Source organism: Lathyrus oleraceus, chromosome 5 (assembly GCF_024323335.1).
Source record: "Lathyrus oleraceus cultivar Zhongwan6 chromosome 5, CAAS_Psat_ZW6_1.0, whole genome shotgun sequence".
Classification (NCBI taxonomy): Eukaryota; Viridiplantae; Streptophyta; class Magnoliopsida; order Fabales; family Fabaceae; genus Lathyrus; species Lathyrus oleraceus.
The window spans coordinates 188,162,089-188,187,277 of record NC_066583.1 but is presented as its reverse complement, the minus strand read 5'-3'; the positions used below and the strand labels follow the sequence as shown (position 1 = coordinate 188,187,277).

At 34.9% G+C, this 25,189-nt stretch overlaps 1 protein-coding gene across 1 annotated transcript; it reads right to left on the bottom strand.

Moving 5' to 3' along the window:
• Positions 1–846: 846 nt before the first annotated feature.
• On the bottom strand, positions 847–3,624 carry LOC127082321 (uncharacterized). The gene is made up of 5 exons (XM_051022559.1): positions 3,274–3,624; positions 3,066–3,118; positions 1,864–2,028; positions 1,577–1,678; positions 847–1,264 (listed from the first exon to the last, which is right to left on the bottom strand). The coding sequence occupies exons 1-5, from the start codon at positions 3,509–3,511 to the stop codon at positions 1,130–1,132; spliced, it is 693 nt and encodes a 230-aa protein (XP_050878516.1). The 5' UTR covers positions 3,512–3,624; the 3' UTR covers positions 847–1,129.
• Between the last annotated feature and the right edge of the window lie 21,565 nt (positions 3,625–25,189).

Below are 25,189 nucleotides of genomic sequence, written 5' to 3'. Positions count from 1 at the left end.
AAATGAGACGAGACAGACATAAGAGGGTGCGGACCCCACAAAATAAGTGTGGGCAAAACCATTATTCTTACATGTCAATCATAAATCTCATACTCACATTCCATACTATCTTTAATCGTCACAATGGTTGCAATTAAAATGTCACAATGGTTGCAACTAAAAACATAAACCTCCGATTCACATTCCTTCCTAACTTAATCGTCAAAATATTTGCAAGTACACACTCCAAACTCTAGAAGTATCGGATCAATGACTATGGCCTAGTACTCGCATCCTTCGTATAGATCCAACCGGATCATAGGTAAATAACAAACGAAATAGTTGAGATGAGAGTGAGTGATATAACAGCAATAGAGAAAAAGTCATGTAAAGTCGCCAAATACCCTTGTTTTAATGTTGTGTTTAGATCAATGTGTGCTTGCGATTTCTCACACCCCAAGGAATTATTACTGTGAAAATATGGTGTGTTTGCCATTTATCGCTCCCAAGGCATTACTGCCTGAAAATGTGAAGCTGCAAAGCAACCTGATTTTTTTGCAGTGGATTTGATAAACACACCGCAGAAACAAACATATGCTAAGTAATGGCATAATCTATCTCAGCCATTAATACCCATTTCACTAATTCTGGAGGATGCAATATGCACTGCGTAATTCCTTTTAAAACAATAATTGTGAGACCAAGCACCATAACCATCATAGTTCTCTCATCCATCTTTCAAAAATTCCTTCCAAACCAGTAGAACAATTTAACTAATTTCTCCCATTTTGGTTCGGAGATGACGTAGGTACTTTTTGGATTAACTAATTTTAAAATAAGTGTTTCTTATCTAAGCTTTCTGACAACTTAAATAAAAGGATAATTTACCATATATAATCCCAATCAAACATGCCAGAAGGACTTAAATCTTGGCCCAAAAAAAGGGTCTTTCTCAAGTAAAATAATGAGTAATAATCACGTCTATTTGTTCCCTCTAAAAACACCAAATCCCTAAAACCAATATCCCACAAATGACAATAAGAGATTGCCAGTATGACTCTACCTATATTTGACCATTACTTAGAATTTTTCATTAGGAACACATTTTTTTATAGACAAATGATACCTACAACAGATATGTGCTGAGGTCTCATGATGAGCCATTAAGGAAATGTGCCAATGCCTTGTCTGTATTATTGTCATGCATAACTAAGGCTTCTGCAACGCTGCTTGATGAAAATCCCATTTCACGCAGAAGGGTGTATCCATTGACAAATTCTTGAACCTTCAAATGAAATATTACACTCAGTCAGAAAAACAAACTAATAAATTACTATCAAACTGATCACTTTCTAACATGATTGAAAAACTATCAACTTGACGACTAACAATAAGTTCAGAGTAATAATTTGGAGGAGAAACACCATATCAAGAGAAGAACCACTTGAGTTTCATTGAGTTATTCAATCTTTGCATGGTCAGTGCATGAAGACATATTGGGCATAAATTTAAATTTACAAAAATGATAATCATTTTTCAAACAATGTTATTATCTGAATATCACGTCCATTATGAGTTACAGGGACAGAGAACATACTTTGGTTGGATTATCACCATAATTTGTAACAGCAATTTGAACTGCCTCTCGGCCGAGTCCCATGGCTATATACTTGCTCACAATGGGATCTGAAGAAGTAACCTGGAAATGTAGTTTCATTTTACACTTTGTGAGTTGGAAACAGTAGAAGAATTTTATCTATACTTAGAAAAAATAAATGTACTAAGCCTGAAAAAGCAAATAGTAAGTCACAACCTCTGCATAAAAATAGCCATAAACACAGATTACAATAAATTGGAACTTGCTCTAAATAAAATAACAATCACCTTTGATGAGGATGCATCAGAAGCTTTAGTCGGAAGATTGTCTACGCCAAATTTGCTCCAATTTGGGTTATCCTTCTCTGCTTCGGCCAAAACTTTCCTCTCCAACCCAAAATCAAATTGGAAGTTGCTCCGTGGAATATCTCCCACATGTGGTAATAAATGAGGCTGAAAAATTGTAAAAACCAAACAAAAGTCATATCATATTCAACTATAAAAACAGAGAAAAACCAGTTTACCTAGTAGCATAAGCATCTGTGGTTGCTTTAAGCCTAAAGTGTTCTCACATAAGAGGACATGCAAGACATGTAATATAGAAGCCATTCATGTTGAGTCACTACGTAATATCATACTTTTTTGGGATAGTCGGTTCATGAAATATGCAAAGCATGAGTATTTTCACAGACTTGGAGTGGGGAAGAATAGCCTCAAAAGGAAATTACATAGGTTTGAATGGAGAAATCCCACTGTATTGATGTGTAAAAAAAAGAACATACAATAGATGATGTCATAACTACATCTTAAAAAAGCTGCATGATAAAGCTACGTTCCTAGATTTATGAAATATCTGACATCAAAATAAATACAAAAGGGCAACCCACTTTCAATAAGAGGTATACAATTGATGCCGATGGAAAATTTAAGCGGTTGTTGTGAGTTGTGACTGTATTTTAAGACAACACCCGGTGTGAAAAACCAACATACATTGATAACCAGGGCCGTCTTTGAGGATGTGCAAGGTGGGCTACAGCACATAACTTCAAATTTGCCATGATAAATTGTGTTTAAATAGAGCATCCTAATAGATGTGTCACAGTTAAAACATGGCTAAATAAGACCCCCCCCCCCCCCCCCCCGGTTGTTTTGTCATGCTTGAACAATGGCTAACCAATACATGGCCCAAAAAAATTTAAGACGGCTCTAAACCGAGCAAATAAAATTAGCAACTAGAAACCTCACAAAGACTTGGTTTTTCCTCAAACTGAAAAAATGCATATACTTTATTCAATTCTAATTTATAGATCTTTCCTTTAATGCACCCTAGTTTTGAGAGGAGTAAGGTGAAACCATGATCCAAATGAACCTAACAAAGGAATCGTGTCTATTAACAACTATAAGCATTGAGAAGTAAAAGCATATCTATCATATCATCAAAGTCAAATACTTGTATCAATTCACAATAATACTATACGAGTGAATGTTACCGGCTGTGTGATCCTAAATTCCGGCTTGATGGCAACCTTAATCCCCAATCCTACTGCAAAATCAATAAACAGAGTTATTTAGTTTTGCTTCTATTTTATGTTTTCAACTAATTCAAAAAAAAAACGGATAACCAATGAAAACGTAATACAGAATTATTCAGAAAAATAAAACCCTAATTAGAGAGAAGGGGAAATCGAAGAGAGTTACGAGAAGGTGAAGGAGTGGGATTGTGCTGATAAGGAAACGGACGAGGCGGGGGAGGAGCGGCGGTTTGAGGGTGAGGGCCGATCTTGGGGTAGATGGAAGAGGGCGGAGCGCGGTACATCGGAACTTGGGGGCTTGACCTGCTTCTGTTATATTCGTACTCCATCGAATCGAACCAACTTTGTGTTGATTGGGAAGGGAATGACAAGAATTGAATGTCGCGGTTGCGCGTAAGTTTCATGACTAAGCAACATATAAACGACGAGGGTTTATTAAGTAACACAAATGTAAATTTTGTTCTTTGGATTAAAAAATTGAAGAAATTTTTAAATTACGAGAATGTATCAAATATTTTCTAAACTTAAGTTTGAGGAATTTTAAATAATATTTAAAATTTTAAATTTTAAATTTTTTCTTACTTTAAATAATTTCAATATTAAATTTTTTATTAATTTTTAAAATTTTATAAATTAGGTTTCATATTATTAAAAACAATGATTTTTAAAAAATTTCAAAAATATTAAACAGATCGAGCATGTCAGACCCGCACGTTTTATCCGTCAACTTTTTTAGGATGAATTATCTTTTGGATTTGCACTCTTTACTTTGACCATCTTACCTTGTTTTTTTGACCGATTTTGACGGGGTAGGTGTAACCAAAACGGACATGCATGCTTGTTACGCCTAAATTTTTACGGTAACAAAATAGGTCGAATCCATTTGTTTAGCCCAAACAGTCTTTGTGAGTTAAGTTAATTTCGAACTTGGATCGTCTACTTTGATTGTCACATTCTATCTTTTTTTGGGCACTCTATCTTTTTTTGGGCAGACTTATTACCCCTAATAAATTTGTCTTTATTTTTAAATATTAAATTTGGCCAAAAAATTTTAATTTATATAAATGGCATAAAAAATTTAACAACTTTATTACACTATGTAAATAAAACAATTTAGAAATAAATGTGCAATGTCATAATATTATATTATCTTAACACACTATTCTACTATCTCAGTTTGGATTACTAACAACGTAAATGACCCATATTTGAATTGCATAAAGTCATTAGTTAAGTTTATTAATAAGATCATGTTGAAACAACAAGAAGTATAGAAGATAAAAGATAAAAAAAATGACAATAAATACGATCAATCTTTGTTAAAGTAATTTGGTCAATGTTGTATACATCTACAACTATATAGCAGTTATGATTCTCTTATATTTATGTCTTGTGAATTATTTAAGATTTCAGTATTACAAGTCTCATATATAATACTAGAGTTCGATTACCTAAACATAATTCCTAGTTATCTTCAATAAACAATTATCTCTATCCACAATCATCTAAACAATATGAGTTATACTCAACATTCCATAATAATCTCAACATTATGAGTCATACTCAACAATCTCCACCTTGACGAATATCAAACCCCTTGAAGATTTCCTGCATGACGATTTATCTTGAAAATTAGGGATGTACACTCCTACTTAACACTGAGAAACATATAACAAGACTAAGTATTACCTAAACTTATCACTAATGATTGGCTTGGTATCATCTCAATATTCTTCGAAGTATGAAAATTTTAAAGTAATATTTGCCTAAATGCAAGTAATTACCTGATCTCGTGAAACCTTACATCAATATACTTGGTCTTGGCATGATACACCTGATAATTTGTCAAACAAATGGCACTATGACTCTCATAATGCAACCAAAATCCACCTTGCCTAACACCCAAATTTATCACCAATCATGTAAGCCATAAGGTTTCTTTGGAAGCTTCATCTGTCGTCGTGTACTCTACTTCAGTTATCGACATGGGCACTATGAATTGAACAAATGATTTCCAACAAATAATTCCTCCTACTAAATAAAAGACAAGTCTTATTGTATACCTCTTATCATTCATATCACCAGCATAGTCTGAATCAACATATCCTACAACTGAAGGATCACATTATTTACTGCTAAACATGATAACATTGAAGTTTCATGTCTCTGATGCATTAAGGGGGAGAACCTCAATACGATTTTGTTGCTTGTCTCTTAAGCTTTTGTTTCGTTATTGTTGTTTATTGAGTCACATCTTCAATTGTACATCTTTGAATTAAGTTTTGAATCCACTCGTTTTAGCATGCATAATTCAAGTGTTTACATTTGAGTATGATCATTGTGTTTTAAGTCAATAGGTTGAGTTAATGAGACAGGAACCATGTTTGATGTTGATTCAAGTTATGTGGGAAGTGGAATCTCAAATTATTTTGAAAAACTTAAAAATTTAAGATTTCATGTGTGTGACTCGAATCACTAACAAACCACAACTTAAATCAAATTAAATAGAGGGAAACAGGAAGAATTTTATATCTGTGACTGGAATCACAACTTTCACTTGATTAGAATCATGCAATATTGTGACTCGAATCACAAGTTGCATATGATTCGAATCACATAAGTTCATGTTATCCACTGCCAAGTTTAATTCTAATCACCACTTACACATGACTCGAATCACATAGTTTCTCATATTTTCATGTCTGACTTTGTCCAAATTGAGTCGAATCACAGTTTATACATGACTAAAATCATGACCTTTCATGACCCAAATCACAATTGTAACTTGACTAGAATCACATAAAAATGGGTCATTTCTTTTATGTTGATATTGTTCCACTCTGGTTGTTTAATCTTCTTCTTGTTATTATTGTTATTGTTGTTGTTTAAACTGATATTGACGTTATATGTTGTTGTTTTTGTTGAGATAAATACATTATAGGTTTATTGAGATTGAAGTTATAGGTTTATTGTTGATGTTGTTTTATTTTTGTTGAGAGATTTTTTTATAGTTGTTTAATGTTAGTTGTTGTTTAGATTAAGATAATGTTAATGTTGTTCTTATTTATTGTTTTTTTTAGTTATTAATTTTATTGTTATTGTTGCCTAGTTGTTATACTTAATAAAGTTTTGAAATCTATATGTTTAGGGTTTAGTTGTTCTTATTGAGTTTGAGTTTAAATTTAAGACTAAGATTATTTTTTTTGTGATTGTTTGTGCAACTCTCATCTTGTTACTTTGAACATGTCAAGAGGACATTATAGTGACAGAAAATACAGTTTAGTTTATTATATTTAATAACCCCTCTTTGAACATATAATCTATTAAATTATTTTTGAAAATAATAATATGAATAGTTATGTTGTATTTGAAAAACATCTAACACTAATAAATGTTTTTCTAGAATTTTGCAACTCATCATTCATATCATGTTCTTTAATGGTTAAAATCTCTCCAATGCTTATAGTTTTCGTTCAACTTTCTTCCATACTTGTTCATCAAAAAATTATGGAATAAATAGAAAGAAAACAAGAAGAATTGGAGAAATTTTAACCATTAAAGAACATGAGATGAATGATGAGTTGCAAAAGCTCGAAAATCACTAATTAGTGTAATTTGTTCTTCAAATATAGTTGTTCATATAATTATTTTGTAAACCAATTTGAAAAGTTATACGTTCAATTAGGGATAAATGATACAAGTAATTCACATTAGATATAATAAACTCAAGTTTGTTTACCTGTCGATTATATTTCAAAACCGAGAGGATACGTGTTTTCTCCTTTTAAAAATTACAAAAAGGATTCCTTGGGGATCGAACACAGGACCATTTCAACTATCATCTCGGCTATTGAGAAACCAAGGGGTAAAGTGGCAAGTTTTTGTGTCGCCCATTGTTAGCTTGCATGTGTAACTGAGGTACAATCCACTTCGTGTCTGAGGTAAGATGTGTTTTTTATTGTAGTGATGCTTCATGACATGGTGAGAGAAATACATGTGTCATACCCCAAAATTTTCCCTACTTTTTTCATTTTTTCAGGCCCATGACTCATTTCAATAGCATACTCATACCCTAGTCATCTATCATAAAATCATTCACTTGCACTTTTTCATATAAGCATCATTGATTCAAGGGTTTTGCTATTTATGACACAAAGATGTGGATCAAGCTTGTGGATATCATTATGTATGGCTTGACTATTTTGGCACAATAAACTAGTAGTTGATCTTTCTCTTGGACCCTAATATTGGTCTATAACATTTGTGGATCATGTGGACTGCTCATGGCATTGAGATTTTAGGGTCATTTTCAAGTCTTGATTCTAGTCAACAAAAGTCAACCATTTAGGGTTGACTTTTTGTTGATCATCCTCATTTAAAGTCACTTAGTGATTACCATTGACTTTTATTTGATTTATGGCATTGCATTTTAATTAAAGTAGTCAAGAGCATTTCAAATTAAAGGCAAAGATCAAGATTCATATTCAAATTCATTCAAGATTCAAAAAGTCATTTTGCCTGGAACACAAGTCATAATTCATTACAAAAGGCCAATTGTCATTACAAAAACATCCACTTTATTACAAAAGTCAAATCACATAATTCTACATAAAATTACATCTTCTGACCTACATTTGACTTTTGGTCAACTGTTGGCTTTTTGGTTAAACAGTTGACTAAAGTCAAACTGACTATCCTAAACCCTAATCCTACTTTTTCTTCATCCTTAGGATATTTCACTTTTTTCCTCAAAGGTCTTCTTCATGTGCCATGACTTACTAAAAGCTTATTCATGATCCATATGATTCCATGCCAACTTTGACCAATAGCATGCCAAGCCTAGTTCCTTCCTATCATGATCATACCATCCCTGCAAGAACAAAGCTTCAACATGTAAGCAATATACATACATCATCCAGTTTAAAACATAGTCACAATGCATAATTACAAAGTCAAGACAATGCACCCAAGCCAATTAAACCAACTATAGCACAACTAATTCCTTGACTTAACAACTTTAATTCCAACAATTCCCTAACATTTCCAACTAGCTTTTTCATTTACTAAGTTTCAAAAAACTCCCACGCACTAACATTAGCATGACACAATCATATTTGTTTATATTGCATAATACTAATTGGTTGCAAATCCATCAAACTCTTATGAGTATGGCAGTCCACCTTTCATGATCAGACCAACCAAGCATTAAACCTAGTTATTAGGATTCAACTTCATAACATCACTAATAGACCAATCACTCATTAATGAAATTCCATGGCAGTTCTAGGGCACCTGCAGTCCATTGACATTCATGACAACTCAAATCAACAAATTAATCAAAAGTTACAACAGTCCATAACAAGTTCGTGCATAATTTAAGCATTGCACAATTATAATCCTAACATTTTGTAGCATGTTTTCAAATTAACATGAGTTTCCAAATTGATTCATTAACAACTCACACATTAATGCTTTCCTAACTTAACTTTTCAAACCAACATGACTTTTTTTTATAATTCTAACTGATTTACCTATTCACATTCAGTTCAACTCATAATATGTTATATTACATAACATCTAAGAGTCCACAAATACTCACTAACATTCATTTCCTAACTGAGTTTTGAATTTACTAAATAACAATTAACCTAGTTACCAATTAGAACTACTAACAGAAGAAACACCAAGTATGCACATAAGCATTAACACAACCCAGTCATCAACTAACATTCAAGTTAACTAAACAATTCAAAATATACTAACAATTATTCATAACAGTTTAAATTTTATAGCAATATCAGTTCATGCCATTCAATATAGTTCAAAGAGGCATAGCATAGTGCAAGTTATTAAAGCAATCCTAGTTCAGGTTTCATTTAACTTCTATTGATTTCAAAATCAGTTAACACATTGCACTAATGTTTACAGTTCATTCATAAACTAACCTAACTCTAAAAATAATTCTATAACAACTTAACTAACTTCATCATTTCACTAACATTCATCTTCTAACTGATTCACTAACTTTAAATTCACCTACTAACTTCAATTTCAAACTATTTTCATAACAGTCCTTGGTTCAATCTAACTCACTAACATCATAGTTATTTACAACTGTCAAATAACAAACTTTAATAGTAAAACTAACAGAGTTAACATCACTAACTACTTTCCTCTTGAATTCACCTAACACTAACAATGCCCTAACTTTCAACAACCACAACCCTAATCTTTGCCCAAAGTTGTTACAATCATTCATCTATATAACAACCATTCCATCTTCAATTTTAGGGAACCATTCTCGTTCAGAAAATCTCCACTCTCTCTGTATCTCATCACTCTCCAATCACCTTACCACTCACCAAAGTTTAATTTCACCATTGTTGAGCAAGCTTATCCTTGAAGCTTTATGCAATTGAGCATTAGACATTCTCCTATCCTATACTCAGACATACGCATCAATAACAACAACACGAAGATTTCACTTACAGACTACTCAGAAAAAGAAGGAAAAAAAGTTATCAAAAGCTACAAAGTTGAAGAGGTCAAAACTTGATCACAACTTAGTATGTCTATCAAAATGTCTAACTGCAAGTGCACAATCGTATTGCGTAGTTTTAAAAAGATATCGAACCCAAAGGACCAAAAACCAAACTATCGTTATCTAAAGTTACTATGTAAAGCTAAGGTTAATGATTCTTTTCTTTTCTTTTTAGATTAAGAGAAACTAGAAATAAAATAAAATGGTAAATAATAATATAATAAAAATATTCAATAAGAAGACATTGGCATGTAGATTATATCATTTTTCGAGGATTCGGTAAATACTTAGCATAAAATAAGGTAAATCACTTTTCAGTAGGAAATATCAAATTAAAAGACTTTGCCTCAAACTCCCGTGTTATTGACTCGAGCTATACTCTTAAGCCAAAATGTTTTGCTCTCGCTCACCCATCTGAATTAAAAGTAATTTTTGGAAATTGATAAATCCTAATTAATCCTAAATCGCTCTCGTTGTGTTTATGATTAATGCCTAGAAACCATTATTCAGTTAAAATCTAAAACTCTTTCTCTGTTGATTTATAACCTTAATGACTTTTCACTCTCGTGGAAAAACCTTTTTTTAATTAGAATTGGAAACCACGGCCAGAAAAATAGCTTATAAAAATTAACACTAATTATTACCGAATCCCGTCGGGACGACGATCCTTACATACCGATATCAAAAACTTTAGCCAGACATGGTTCGAAACATAATCATGCAGTTATAATTATTAAACATAAACATAATCATGATCAAAATTCAGAATTGCAAGCATACAAATAATATTATGCAATTAGGCCGAATGAAAGCAGAAACTAAAGAAATATGCAATCAAAAGAACCTGATGAATAAAAAAACTAGATTAAACTGCGGAGAATTCTTCGAGTACAAATATCAAACTGGAAATATAAATGATGTCGGCACGCTTGATCTAAGCAACAATTAAAAACTTAAGAACTATGGTACAATAGCCTCCTGATGTGGAAGAACTATCACTTTTCAAGTATTTCTGCTTAAGCCTAAGAGTCAAAATTACACGATAAAACTTGGATCATTTTTTCCCATGAAACAGCCTTCTTATACTGGTAAGTGGAGCTGAAATTAACCTAAAATTGTGTAGAAGTGGTTGAGAGAACTTAGGGGAGTCATTGACCAAGTTTATGCAGTTGCTGAAAAACTGCATTGTATGCCTGCGACAAACGCCATAGGGTCATGGCGAACACCATGGTACTTAAACTTGGGGTGACGTGGCAGGGGGACGTGGTGAACGCCACAAGCCCATGGCGAACGCCACAGGCCCATAACCTGCAATTTCATGATTTTTCTTCTTTTCTTCAACTTTTCTTCATTTCTTCTCTTTTCTTTATCTCTTTCTTGCACATGAGTTCTGCATTGATAAGTACCTGAAACAGGGCAACAACACCAGCATAATACAATAAAAACACACACAAAATTATACTAAAATGCATGTGAATCGAGTCAAATATACGGTATAGTTTCATGTTTTCAAACTCCCCCATACTTGAACTTTTCTTGTCCTTAAGCAAATGTTACACTTGTGACGGAGGCTCGTAGCATATGGATCCATGAAAAAGAACATAAACAATTAAATAATCATTCTAAAGCTACAAACTTCGCTTTGGTTATAATTGCTTAAATAGGTACTAATCGGTACACTAAGGATATCGTAATAACGTTATTCCGCAATTGCGGTCATGAGTCTCTCTACATGCAAACAAATCTAAATAATGTCATTATATCACAAACTTGTCAACTCACCTTTTATTTTTTTTTGTTCAAGTGTGATCACATCAAGCCCATTATTTTTCACACTTATAGTAGGAAGATTTGTTAGTGACTTTGGTCTTTCTTTTACCTTCGGTTTCCCGATTCAGGGTTGATTATGGCATCTAAGTGGTTTAAGCCCCCTCCCAAATCGTAATCGCGGGGGATCAGACCATAGTCCTCCCTACCAAGTTTAGCGCCAAATACCACTAAACCAACTACGAGTGGTATTGGTAATTAAAGTCTCAACATATTTCATTCAATATCATTTTTATTCTTTGGACCAAACACTTATTTGCATCAATCTCCTACGTAAAGCATGACCAAGATGGTGCCGACTGCCTGAACTATTTTATTAGGTGAGGATACAAGGTTTTTGACCTAATGAATATTCAAATTAATTTGCATGTTTAGGTGACTTAAGGCGTTAAAATGACACCGATCTTGCACACAAATTTCCCAAGATTTTACAATTAAACCTCAATGTCATTTGTAACTTAAAACTTTCTAATTATGAAATGATTTTCATGGAAAAAATTGTTATGGCTCAAGAAAATGGGAAGATCGATAAATAGTGGAAATCACGCATAAAGACTCGACATCACATGCATTGACTCAATTAACACTAAACAATTAAATTATAAATGGAAATGAATAAAACAATAAATATACCTAAGAAAGTTGTAAATAAAAGTGATAAAGTTCCTCCCCCACACTTAAACCGAACATTGTCCCTAATGTTTCGATAAAAGTTGGAAAACGAAGATAGAACCTGAATGGAGTGCTCAACGACGACCTCGGCCTCGTGCTCATCCATACCTACCATGTTGAGGAGGTAGTATACCTATGTGTTGCATGTACTCAAGCAGTTCCTCGGTCCCTACACGCATGCCTTCTATTTCTTCAATCAGGCCCATTACGCTATGCTCGATCCTTTTTACATAGTCGTGTTGCTGATCATGTATCTCTTGGATCTGTGTCATCATGTCGACTTATTGTCTCTGTATATTTCTCAACAACTGGTCACGTTCGGTGTTTGCATCGTTACGGTATCGCAGATCACAAAGGACATCGTCAAGTGCGATGTTGATGCCAACATAATCATGCTCCTATCGGGACTAGTGTCGGGGAGAGGTACCTGCAAAAGTGTCAGAAGGGTCAGGTGTGGTGTGTGCACGTATAGTAAGATCATAGAAAGTGGGAGCATCTTGCTCCATCTCATCAAATTCATCATCAGTTTGACCACCTTGGTTATCCTGCACAGGTATGTCATTAGGGGTAGGATGATCGGGTTCAGGGGCGGTCAGATCATAGAGCCAATTGTTCCTATTTTGCACATTTGTACGTGTGTGGCAAGGTAAAATGATACTTCTAATCTCGTGGTTACCAACCATGAGAAAGTATTTGTCATTCCGCCTAGTCTTAATTAAACGTTGGGATCGACAGGAATCGATATCCATGGAGGGTGTTTATAGGGGTTGTAGAGTTGTAAGTTCATCATCTAAGCCTAGTGTGCGGGTTATGGAGGTAACCAGACCTCCGATACAGAAAAGGGTGTCCCCTCTTGCGTAAATCAACTACATGTGTGCCAACATGAAAGGAGTCGCATTGACTCGTGTCGGTGCGAATGCAGCATGTAAAAAGAATAGCTCTTCAGAATTTACCCTACCATTGTTTATTCAGCCGAAAATTGTGTTAGCTAATATGCGATGCACATAGCATATGGTCGGGTTATGGATATGCGAAGCTTTTAGCCCTTCCCAGCCAGATGTTCTCTCACCTATCAATTGTTCCTAGAAACGGAACGCTTCATATTGCCATTCTTCTTCTAAAGGACATGCATAGGCTATACCATTCCCATGGGGAAAATGCAGCATGTCCCCAATAGTATATTGGCTTAATCCGTACTCTCTATTAAATAATTTAAACCTTACCATGCCAAAAGAGTATTGATCAACTAAAGGCGTATAGTAAGTAAAAGAACTCAAAAACTCCAAAGTCAATTTTTTGTATGTAGCGTCATTCAAAGAACAGAAGCGTGTTAAATCTAATCTATCAAGTACCCATTGCATACTACTGAGTAATCCTAACCTACATAGACAAGGTTCATCGGTATACCTTGTCGGAGTGACTGCATGTTCACAGAACTTCAAGTACCTTTCTTTTTGTAATTTCCCGACTTCTCCCTCACTGAAGATGATGTTAGACAAATCTGTCGTTGGCCTTTTCATTTTAGCTTGAACTCTTTGAGGCATGGTGAGAAGGACAAATATTTTTAGAGTGGGGTTGTATTTGTGGTTTGGCAATGGGGAATAGGTGTTGCTTGGATTGGAGGATAAATGAGGTTTTAAATAGGTGAATGTGAGTGGGAGTTTGAAATGTTGGAGATGAAGGGTGTGAGTGGGGGAATTAAGGTGAGCTAATATGTAGAAAATGGGTTTTGGAAGTTGAAAGAGTGGGATAAAATATGGGGTTGCATGTTGAAAGTCGTGCTTTTGAGTTCCTGAGGTTTGTGGTGAACGCCATGAGGCTATGGCGAACACCACAAGCCTTAAATATGAAAATCTTCATTTTAGCTCTCTGGAGAACGCCGCGAGGCATGGTGAACGCCACAGGCTTCAGAAACGTGGTTTTTATCTTATGGCTCTAGAAAAAAAGCATAATGGTGGTTGCAAATTATTTTTAAAGGCTTCTGAGTGATATATTGTTGCTTAATAGAACACATAGCCTCAAAAATAATTAATCAATCAAAAAAATAAAATGCGACGAACCAATAAAATAAAACATACATATAAAATAGATAGATAGAAAATGACGTTAATAAAATTGAAATATTCTCTATGTTTTCCGTCGGTAGGTCGACAAAATTAAAAATTAACTTAGAAGCATAAAATCATAGTCTAGAAAAACAGGAAATCCTAGTTAGAAAGCATAAAATGGTATCCCCCCCCCCCACACACACACTTAAACAAAGTAATGCCCATAATGCTTTAGTGTCAAGAAGGAATGTGGAAACATCTGGTAAGATTAACCATTACGATGATCGGTAGGATCGAAGAAAGGGCGTCGGGAATACACCACCTGGTGAAGGTGATCAAATTGTTCGTTAGCTATATCCATAAAGTTATATAAGTCTTGGCGAATGGTAGTAACATCAGCTCTCATAGCAGCGACTTCGGTCCGAAGGATATTCAGTGCCAAATTATGGTTGTTAAGAGAAGTGGCACGAGAAGCAGAGACAAGTGTAGGTGCATCAGAGAGAGGAAGATTATGACACTCATAAACAGGAGGGGTTCTATGAGGTAAAGGTGAATCACCCTAGCCTTATAAATTATAAATCCAGTTGTAACGGTCGTGTACACTGGTTCACTCAATGTTGGTCAGGGTGAATTGGTGAACTAACTCATTATTGATTAACAGCTGGAACTTACTGAAGGTGAATTGCGGTCCAAAACGCAGCGGAAATTAAAATTTTCTCCTTTAGAGATCCTTACGAATGGTCATGATTAGTGATAGAATATTTACCTCTTGTGACGATTGTAACCTTTGGTGCAGATCTCTTGTGACGATCAAAACCTTTGATGTAGATCCACGGAGCGATCACGAACGAAAAACGATGACAACGTCTCTACTCAGTCCACACGAACGGATTCCTTCAATCTCAGTGCTAGCTGGTATGAATGAAGGCTTTGAGTGAGTGAGAGAGAGAGAGAGAGAGAGAGAGAGAGAGAGAGAAAACGAAAATAATGCAACCGTTATCAATGCTTCTGCACAAGGGTTCTATTTATAGAACCACTTGTGTGGGCTTCAAGCTAAAAGCCCACTTAAGTGTATTTTGGCCCATATCTTATAATATGCCCAAAATCACTTAAGCCCATGGTACCTTACCATATTTCGTATTCTACTTAAGTATACTGTACCTTACGATGTTCTACAACTCACTTAAGTGCACTGTACCTTACGGTGTTCCTTAGTTACTCTATCTCTCATCAATCTGTCCTTTGTGTGTGACCCTGTAGGTTTTCGCGGCGTTGGCAATTATATTAAATCACGTATTTAACATAATAAACAGTGAGCGGTATCTAGCAACACATCACTGCTACCCAAGACACGAAAATGTCATGTGATCTGACAATTCCTTCTGTGATAATACTTATGTGCATAATTACCCTTTTGTCCTTATGTCTATATTGAACACAAGGCATAGACCGTGTTATCCTTGTCCAGTTCAATATTGGGCCCATAGACATTTATCCTGTTATGCAGGATGGGCAAATTCCATCTAGGTCACTCATGTCCCTCAGAATGCTTCGTGGAGTACCCATCAACTGTCTTTATGGTTATTCAGTTACGGACAACGTTGGATCAGCAATAAAGCATTCGACTCTACATCTAGGGTCCATAGTGGTTTCAGGTCGAAGAGGGGTATACACCATTATCACCATGAGAATAACTTATGACACTTTGCATAACTTTCTATATAGTATTCTCATAGCGGGTCAATCCGGTATAAATATTACTCTTAATATTCATACCTATGTTTAAGACTTAATAACTCCTTATCCATGATCCATGAGATGTGATCATTAGTCTATATACATAATAGTCTTAATGCTTTAATGTTATCCCACTTCACAATAAAGCTCGACTATGGATACTTTAAGAATAGTGTCCTTATGTTTAATGTGATCTCATGATCAAGTCACACTTGATACATTAAACAGACTAGCTATTCTAGGGACTTTATTAAACAAACGTAATAAAGAAAAAGCCTTTAAATAATTCGATACAAGTACCAAAAGTATTGGCCTCTAGGGCTTACACCAACACTTACTAGGTCCAAGGTTTCCTATTAGTCTGTTATTAAAATAGAATGTTATGTTCATTAGTCAGATGCCTCCTAGAGGGGTTAGGCGGGAGAGTGTGGTTCTTAGGGATAAGGCTGCAACAATCATGGTGACCTATCCACCAATCAGGATGGCACAATGAGTAGCACGGGAAATCCTACCTAGGTTTGCAAGCATGAAGGTCGCAACATTAACTGGCCTAGACTAGGAAACACAGAACATAATGAATGATTCATCCATAGACACAATGGTACTGCTTTCCAGTTTTCCAAAAAGGGTGTAAGCTAAGATGATATAGAAATAACGATTAACAGGGTTGTGGATTTGGGCGGATTGCTTGAAATTAGGTTCAGTGAGTGTTTCTCCATAAATTCTACTCCAAAAATAGTCAAGTTCACGGGCAATAAATGTATCCTCTTGTGCCATTGTGAAAACGTCGGGTCCATTAGGAAATCCTAATAGGTCCGCTATCTCATGGTGGTTAAAATAATAAGTGTATCCAAAAAGCCTAAATGATACTCGACCTCTATTTAATCTCATCCCTTGGTTAGGGTCATACAGAAAAGGAACTTAGGAATTCTAGTGTTAGTTTATGGTAGGTTGAGAATTTCTTCCTAGTAAAACCTTCCCACCCAAGTTGGTTGAACATAAAATTGATGCTTTCTCATACACCTAGGGTATCCATGGTAGGTCCATCAGGATATTTGGTCAGTGTCACCTCTCTCTGAAAAAGAGTTGCATAACGTTACCTTTGTGCCACGTTTCTAAAAATAACAACCATATTATCTATGTTCTCTATTCCTAAAGTTAGTATGAAGTTAGTAGGATAAAATGAGACATGAAAAGAGTTAGTAATGATCAAAACAAGTAAACCACTTACTGAAGGATTTGGGAAATTAGTAATTAGTAACCGTGAGTTGTCTCCCACGCAGCGTTTTGTTTAATGTCGTAGGCTCAAACCCAAATCAGAGAAAGTAATGCCTATCAACAAATGACTTGTGTGACATCAGTAACTCCAAAAGATTCTCCACTAAGTAGATGGGTCTCAAACCAACTTGTTAAGGACTACTCCGCACAAGTTTAACATGACTATACCATCCTCATATCTTAATTGCACTCAAGTTCGGGTTAGAACTTATCTCACCACTCAGAGATCACCAAGCACAACAGACAGTTTATATCACACAAACAAATATACAAACATTAAATATACAAATATATATACACATAAAAAGTAGGCTAAACCCACTGAGGACTACTCCCCAGCAGAGTCGTCACTTAGTTTCTATAGCGATAAATTCATGACCATCAAGCAATGGATAAACTTAACGAAAACCAGAGTCGCTACCGCACTTTTACTGTTTCCAAAGGAAAAAGGGAAAAGTATGAACAAAACCCAAATATAAGAAGTTTTCAAATCAAAACTAATAAAATGCCAGAGATTACAGGTAAGGGGGTTTGTTACACAGAGGGAAGGTGTTAGCACCGAAAGTGTCCTAGGTACTCCTAGGGAGCCCTTTTTTATGTGTGCGTATGTGTTTGATATAAAAGATCTTTGGGAAAAATAGAGTGTGGGTATGAGAAAAGAATTCATTGATTATATATTTGTGTTTGACAAGACCTTCGGACTTGTGCCTACGTACCAACATAAAAATGAGGGATCAAAACCTCGTAGGTCGTGGTAAAAATTTCAAAGTTGGTGGATTGCTTTTAATAAAAGTTTAAATGAAAGGCACAAAGGGCCAAGGTTTTAAATGGAGTTGTTATTTCTTTTAGTCTTTTAAAATTTAAGTCAATATGGTTAAATTTATTTACAAATTTGATTAAGAAAAAGTTTGAAAAATTCAATGGCAAAAGGCCAAAGTTTCTAATCATTAAAGCAAAATCTAAGTTTGAAATCACAAGCAAAAAAGGTTTTTAAAAAAAGGGGAAGAGATTTTGAAATTTATGAAGTGGGAGAAGATGAAGAGGTTATCCTAAGCACAAATTTAAAAGTTAAGAATTGAAAAGATCTGACCAATGGGATGTAATCCAACAGACAAGAATGTCATATAGAAACCCACTTTTCCTTTGGACTTTGAATCAAGCAATAATCATTGAGCAAATAGAAATATCCATACATCATGAAGATTAAGGCATCAAATAAAGATAGCCACATCCAAGCAAGCAATTCCATAGCTAGCAGTCTTCTTTGTCTTCCCGTGTATCAGATGAATTATTCCTTGATCAACTTAGAGCAAAGCATCAGACACAAGATCAAAATAACAATTAAGCACGTATACAGAGTAGCAGATGAATTCAAACAAGATCTCAGGCTTGCATCAAATTAAGGCTTAGTTCACAATAACTCAGTCTCAGAATGTTGGCATTGGCCAAGTCCTTTTGCATAGGGAATGTTGCCTAATCCTAAGTCCAAAAGTTCAGATCAAGATCAACAGTCCACAAGATGTTTTTTAGGTTTTTTTTTTGTTGTTATTAGGTATTTTAAGGTCCTAAGACCACAAACAATATCCAAACACACAAACAATATATATACAATCACAAGATATGACTTAAATGAGCAAAGTGAAAATGACATAAACATAAACAAGTTAAATGAAATGTAAATGGCAAATGAATGATAAATGACTGAAATTTAAATTACATAAAAGTAAATGACTTGAAAGTAAAGCAATTAAGTCATTCTTTGGGGAACACTCAACCCTTCATTCACAAGTGTGGATCCTTGAACCAAGACATCTTCCATGAGAAGGGCTCCAACTTGGATAATTCACAAGTATGCCACTAGCTCCCATGAAAGGAAAAAAGGTCAAGTCTCCAAACAATGCCATGAAGAAGAGGAGGCTTACAATCCTGTAAGACCCCAATTTTGACCCTAAGATCCCTCATGCAATTTCATCATATGCATTAACATTAGCATTAGGATCATACTTTGACATCCTCCTTACCCCTCTCTCATTGGGTTTGTTTTAGGAGATATCACCAAGCACCATGTGACTATATCATACTTGTATTCTAGCATTTCCCCAACCAAAATACCAAAAATATGTCTTTGTATTTGCCTAACTCTTTTGTAGGTAGGGCATGATCATCAAAACTCATCAGGTTCACACCTAGGGTTTAAGACCCTCATGGCTAAAAGAACAACCAAGGATTGATCCACAATGTCTCAAAGCATCATATATAAGTCCCAATGATATCTACATGTTATATTGATCAAGCATTCTTCAAGAGTTTGAAAGTGATTTGCCTTGGAAGCCCTAGTTTGACTGGGTATCTTAAGTAACTTCTCTAATAATCTATCTCACCAATTGATCAAATTTATCAATGGACACTTCAAAATTCATCATATTATGCATATATGATCTACCAGGAGCCTAGAAAGTCAAGATAATTTAAGGTTAGCAAGTTGGTTGATGGTGGTTGGCCAGATGAATTCATCTGATCAAAACTGGGTCTCCCTAGACCCTATCTCCTACAATTTTCACCATATGAAAATGATTCCAAAAGAAAACTTACTCTAAATGACATTCCAAACAACTTTCATGTTTAGACCTAGAGCTATTTTTGCTTGTAAAATCATTTTCTATGTTGAAACATTATAGGTCATTTTATCTAAACCCTAATTTGAAAGTTAACTTCCCAAGGCCATAACTTGCTCAATTTTTACGATATGAAATATTTCCAAGTTTCAAAATCAAATTCAATATGTATACTTCAAATTTGATGTTTGGAGTGAGAGTTAATTCAACTTTTATGAGCATGTGATATGAGGATACATTATAGGTCATTTTTTACCTATACCATTGAACAAGTGATTTTTCCAAACTTCAAAAATACATAACTATATCATTCTAAATCCAAATGACAAGAAATTGGTGACCATTTTTAAGGTATTTGAAAGATATATAACTTTGATAAAGACACGTTTCTCATTTGAAGCTCACATAAAAAGTTAAGCAAGGTGGAATATTGAGATATATGGCTTGACACTTAGAAAAAATTTCAACATGTTGAAATTTCCAAACTTCCACCTCCAAATTCACCATGATCCAAGTTCCAAATGAAAAAGTATTCAACATAAAACTTGTTCCCTTTGATCTAAGCTTTCCAAAGAACCCAATTTCATGCATTTTGGAAAGAGTTTTCTAGGTCTGCGCATGGCTTTAACAGAGCTGCATGATTGGAAGAAATCAAATGTCGAAAATCACATTTCACTTTGCCTTGACATCCAAGCATGATTTGAACTTCAGAACAGATGCAAGTGGACCAAATTGGATTGCTTCATGGGCTTGTACACGCCCATGTAAGCTTGTGCATTAAATTTCCAAAATTAGCAATTTTTCAAGTGTGCAAATATCAGTCCTAATTGCTATAAATACAGGCCCTTGGAGCTCAATTCAAAGACACCTTGCGCGCCAGCTTTGCCCCCAAATTCAAACCCTCACATTTCAAAGGAAACCTGATAATTTTCAACTTAAAAATTGAGTTTGAATCTCACTGTTTGGAAATTCAATAACTCCAGGATCCAAAGCTTTGTACCATTGCCAAACCTCACCTGCAAGCTTCTCAAGTGTGATCAGATCGAGTTTGAAGCAAGCAACATCCATTTCTGCATAGCATTGGAGGTAAATTTCAGAAAACTTCTTCTCTTTGATTATCACTCAATTCTCATCAATTCTCTTGGATCTTTGGTTGTCTAAAGTCCTACCAATATAGGCAAGAAGATTGAGTTGCTTTGAGGTCAAATCGAAGCAACTCAGTTAACACGCCTCTAAATTCAACTCCTCATATCTTTCTATATGTGTGGAGTTAGTTAAAATTGAGGTCATATTCGTGCTCTACGCCATTTTTTCTTTCAAATCATGTCCTCCTTTTTTATTTTGGTGATGGTTGAAGGTGGACCGGTCCGGTGAGATCCACCGGAGAAGACCGGAGCTCTGGCTCCAGCGGTGTGTTGGCACGTCTCTCAGCCACAAGATCCATTCGATTTGTTTTAATCGTGTGGTGCGCTGACTAGATTCCATCATGGAACGCGCGTTTGTGTCCACTTGATTTGCCACCTCAATTAATGAGGGAGATCAAGTGGCTCACGTTTTATTGATTTTTTTATTTTTGTTTTAATTCATTTGATTTTCATTAATTCATATTAATTTTAATATTGATCCAAAAAAATATGAGAGTTTCACCAAAAAAATTTAAATAAATTCCTCTTTCATATTCTGAATTAAAATTATTTTTTGGATCATTATTAATATTTTTTATGATTTAATTGATTTTGTGATTTTTTTTAATTGTTTAAAAATAGTTTTAAGTCTTTAAAAATTTTGAAATTTTTTCTCCAAGGTCGTTTGACCTTGTTTGACCTGTGATAAATGTCATGGTCATTTCTTTGGTGTTTTGATGAGGTTTTAGGAATTTGACAAACCATATTTAATTTAAATGCATTATTTTAGTATTTTTAAATTGAATAAATGCCAAATAATTGTGTTGACCTCTTATGATGGTTTGTGTAAGTTTGACTTGTGTTGTTGGGCCTTGGTTAAGGTTGATTTGACTTTGCTAGGTTAATATCATTGGATTTAGGGGATTGATGGAATGTACATTCCATCTCCCAAAATGAATGATATTACTTGGTAAAAGTCCTCCTTTGACCAATTTGAGTTTTGATTCATTCCCTTCCCTCTTCATCTAATTCCCCTTCTTTATGCATCCATTTCATTTGGTCTATGATGTCTCTAAATCCTAAGGCTAGTTGATTACAAAATTTACATAAGTATGGATGAGATTAGACCACCTCTTTTGCATATTCTTTTTGTGTGTGGTATGTTTCATGAACATAGTCCATTATACTATGTCTCTAACATGCATTAACACCAAAATTCTATTGCCCGGCCTCAAATAATTGTGACTTCTACATAAGTCCAATTACGATTGTTTAACATAGCGCTAAATTTTTGACACAAAAGGCATAGCATTCTAGTTAGTGAGATTGTAAGTCTCTCCTCTTTCATGATATTGTGTGGAAACTTGGCCTTTTTTCCTTCCTTTGGAAGATACCTTGGCTCAAGGATCCATGCTTGTGATAAGTGGGTTGAGTGTTCTCCAAAGAATGACTTAAAACAAAAGTAAAAGCAAAACAATACTAACTTCTAACTTATTAACAGCTAACATTTAATTTCAAGTCCTTTATTTTAATGCACTTTAATTTTTAAGTCCTATTCCTTTGCCATTATTCATACCATTCTAATTGTTTATGTTAATGCCATTTTCACTTTGTCCATTTGGACCATATTGTGTGATATATCTTGCTTGTGTATATTTTGTTTGTTTGTGTGGTCTTTGATCATTAATGTACATAATAACAACAAAAAACCCTAAAAAACTTTTGTGTGGAATGTTGACTTGATCTTGGACAATTGGACTTAGAATTTAGGCAACATTCCTATGCTAAAGGACTTGGTCAATGCCAACTTTTGTGAAACCAAGTGCTTGCAATTTGAAATTTCATCAGATACATATTTGAAGATCTCTTTGAGTTCATCTACAACATGGTCATTATGAAGCTGTTATTTTGAACCTGTGACTTGTGGAATTCATCTACTACATGGGCAAATTTGAAGGAGATCATGGAGTGACTAAGGCTTAGATGGGGCTATCTTTATATGATGCCTTTCTCTTCAAGATAATATTGTATGCATTATTTGTTGCTTGATTCTAATATCCAAGGGACTTTGGGGTTGCTATAAGACATTCTTGTCTATTGGATTGCTACCCATTTGTCAGATCTTTTCAACTCTTAACTTTTAATTTTGTACATAGGATTAGTCTCTTCATCTCCTCCCCATTTCTTTAATTTCAAAATCTCTCCCTTCTTTTAAAAAAACTCTTCTTTGCTTGAACTAGTTTTGTTCTAAACTTTGACCACTTTGCAAACTAGAAACTTTGGCCTTATGCCATTGCTTTTTCAAACTTCTTTTCTTAATCAAACTTGTAAATAAACTTAATAATATTTGACCTAAACTTTCAAAAAGCCAAAGAGAGTTAACTCATTCAAACCATTTTTAGGCCTTTGTGCCTTTCAAATTTAATTTTTGTTAAAAACAATGCATCCACTTTGAAATTTGTATCACGAACTACGAGGTTTTGATCCCTCATTTTTATGTTGGTACGTAGGCATAAGTCTGAAGGTCTTGTTAAACATAAAAATATAATTAATGAATTCTTTTCTCATCCCCACACTCTTTTTATTTGCAAACATCATTTGTACAAAAACACATATGCACACAAAAAAGGGCTCCCTAGGAGTACCTAGGACACTTTGGGTGCTAACACCTTCCCTCTGTGTAACCAAACCCCTTACCTATAATCTCTGACATTTTATTAGTTTTGATTTGAAAACTTCTTACTTTTGGGTTTTGTTCGTACTTTTCCCTTTTCCCTTGGAAACAAAAAAGCATGGTGGCGACTCTGATTTTATTGATGTCTTGCTTATCGATAGCTTGATGATCATGAATTTACTGCTATAGAAATTAAGTGGCGACTCTGTTGGGGAGTAGTCTCCAGTGGGTTTAGCCCACTCTTTTGTGTGTATATAATGTATATAGGTGATATATGTATATTTGTTTGTGTGATATATTCTGCTTGTTGTGCTTGGTGATCTCTGAGTGGTGAGATAAGTTCTAACCCAAACATGAGTGCAATTAAGATAGTAGGATGGTATAGTCATGTTCGACTTGTGTGGAGTAGTCCTTAGCAAGTTGGCTTGAGATCCATCTGCTTAGTGGAAACGCTTTTGGATTTGGAAATGTCACACAAGTATTTATGGTTAGGCATTGCTATCTCTAATTTGGGTCCGAGAAGCTGAGGACCGTAGAACATTTACCCCCTCTTGGCCTATTTAGGACGTAGTGCGGAGATTGTTCAAGTGTAGACTTGATACCAGTTGTTACATGATACTACATTCAGACGAGTTTCTCTTGAGAATATTATGGGTCGATGAGTCAGTCATCTTAACTTGTAATATCCGATAGATGGAATTAAGACTCTGGAAACTCTTTAGAACATGATCTATAGGTTTTTATCCTTAGTTCACTTCTTCGGGATGGTTCTTACCCAGACTCCATGCTCGTGACTTACAACAAACCCTTGATTCTTGGTTGATCCAATTAAGTCTTGTCAATATCAATGGAACTTGGGTGTTGATAAGGTGTAAACCATAATCCACCAAAATGGATGATTGATCTTGACAATGACTTGATTCATCCCTTGACCTTTGCTTGCTTGCCTTGTATGTGATCCCTTATTTGTTATTGTTGCATTCATGCATTCATGCGCATCATAACATTCATCACACGAAAATTTCAAGGAACTGAGGTATTATTTGCAAATATTTTCAGACCATGGATTATGGACGAAGGAACACTAAGAAGTACAGTTTCAGATGTCCCGACTTGAAAGAGTTAAGAAAGCTAGCATCTTTTGTATTAGATCCTTTGGACTTCAAACAACGTCGTGAGAAGCTTCTATCTATCTTATCTGCTGATGTAGTTGAAGGACTCCTGAGTGTGCTAGTGCAGTTCTATGATCCTTTCTACCGCTGCTTCACTTTCCCAGATTTTCAGCATGTGCCTACATTGGCGGAGTATGCCTATCTCTTGGGGATACCTGTTTCTAATAGGGTGCCTTTTATTGGATTGGAAGAGATTCCGAGGTCTCATCTTATTGCTGAAGGTCTTCACTTGAAGAAGTCTGAGATAGAGGCTCATTGGGTGAAGAAAGGAGGTTTATTTGGGTTTCCATCTGATTTCCTCATCAAGGAAGCTACTGTCTTTGCTCAAGTCGGTAGTGTGGACGCTTTTGAAGATATCTTTGTGTTGCTCATTAATGGATTAGCTTTGTTCCCT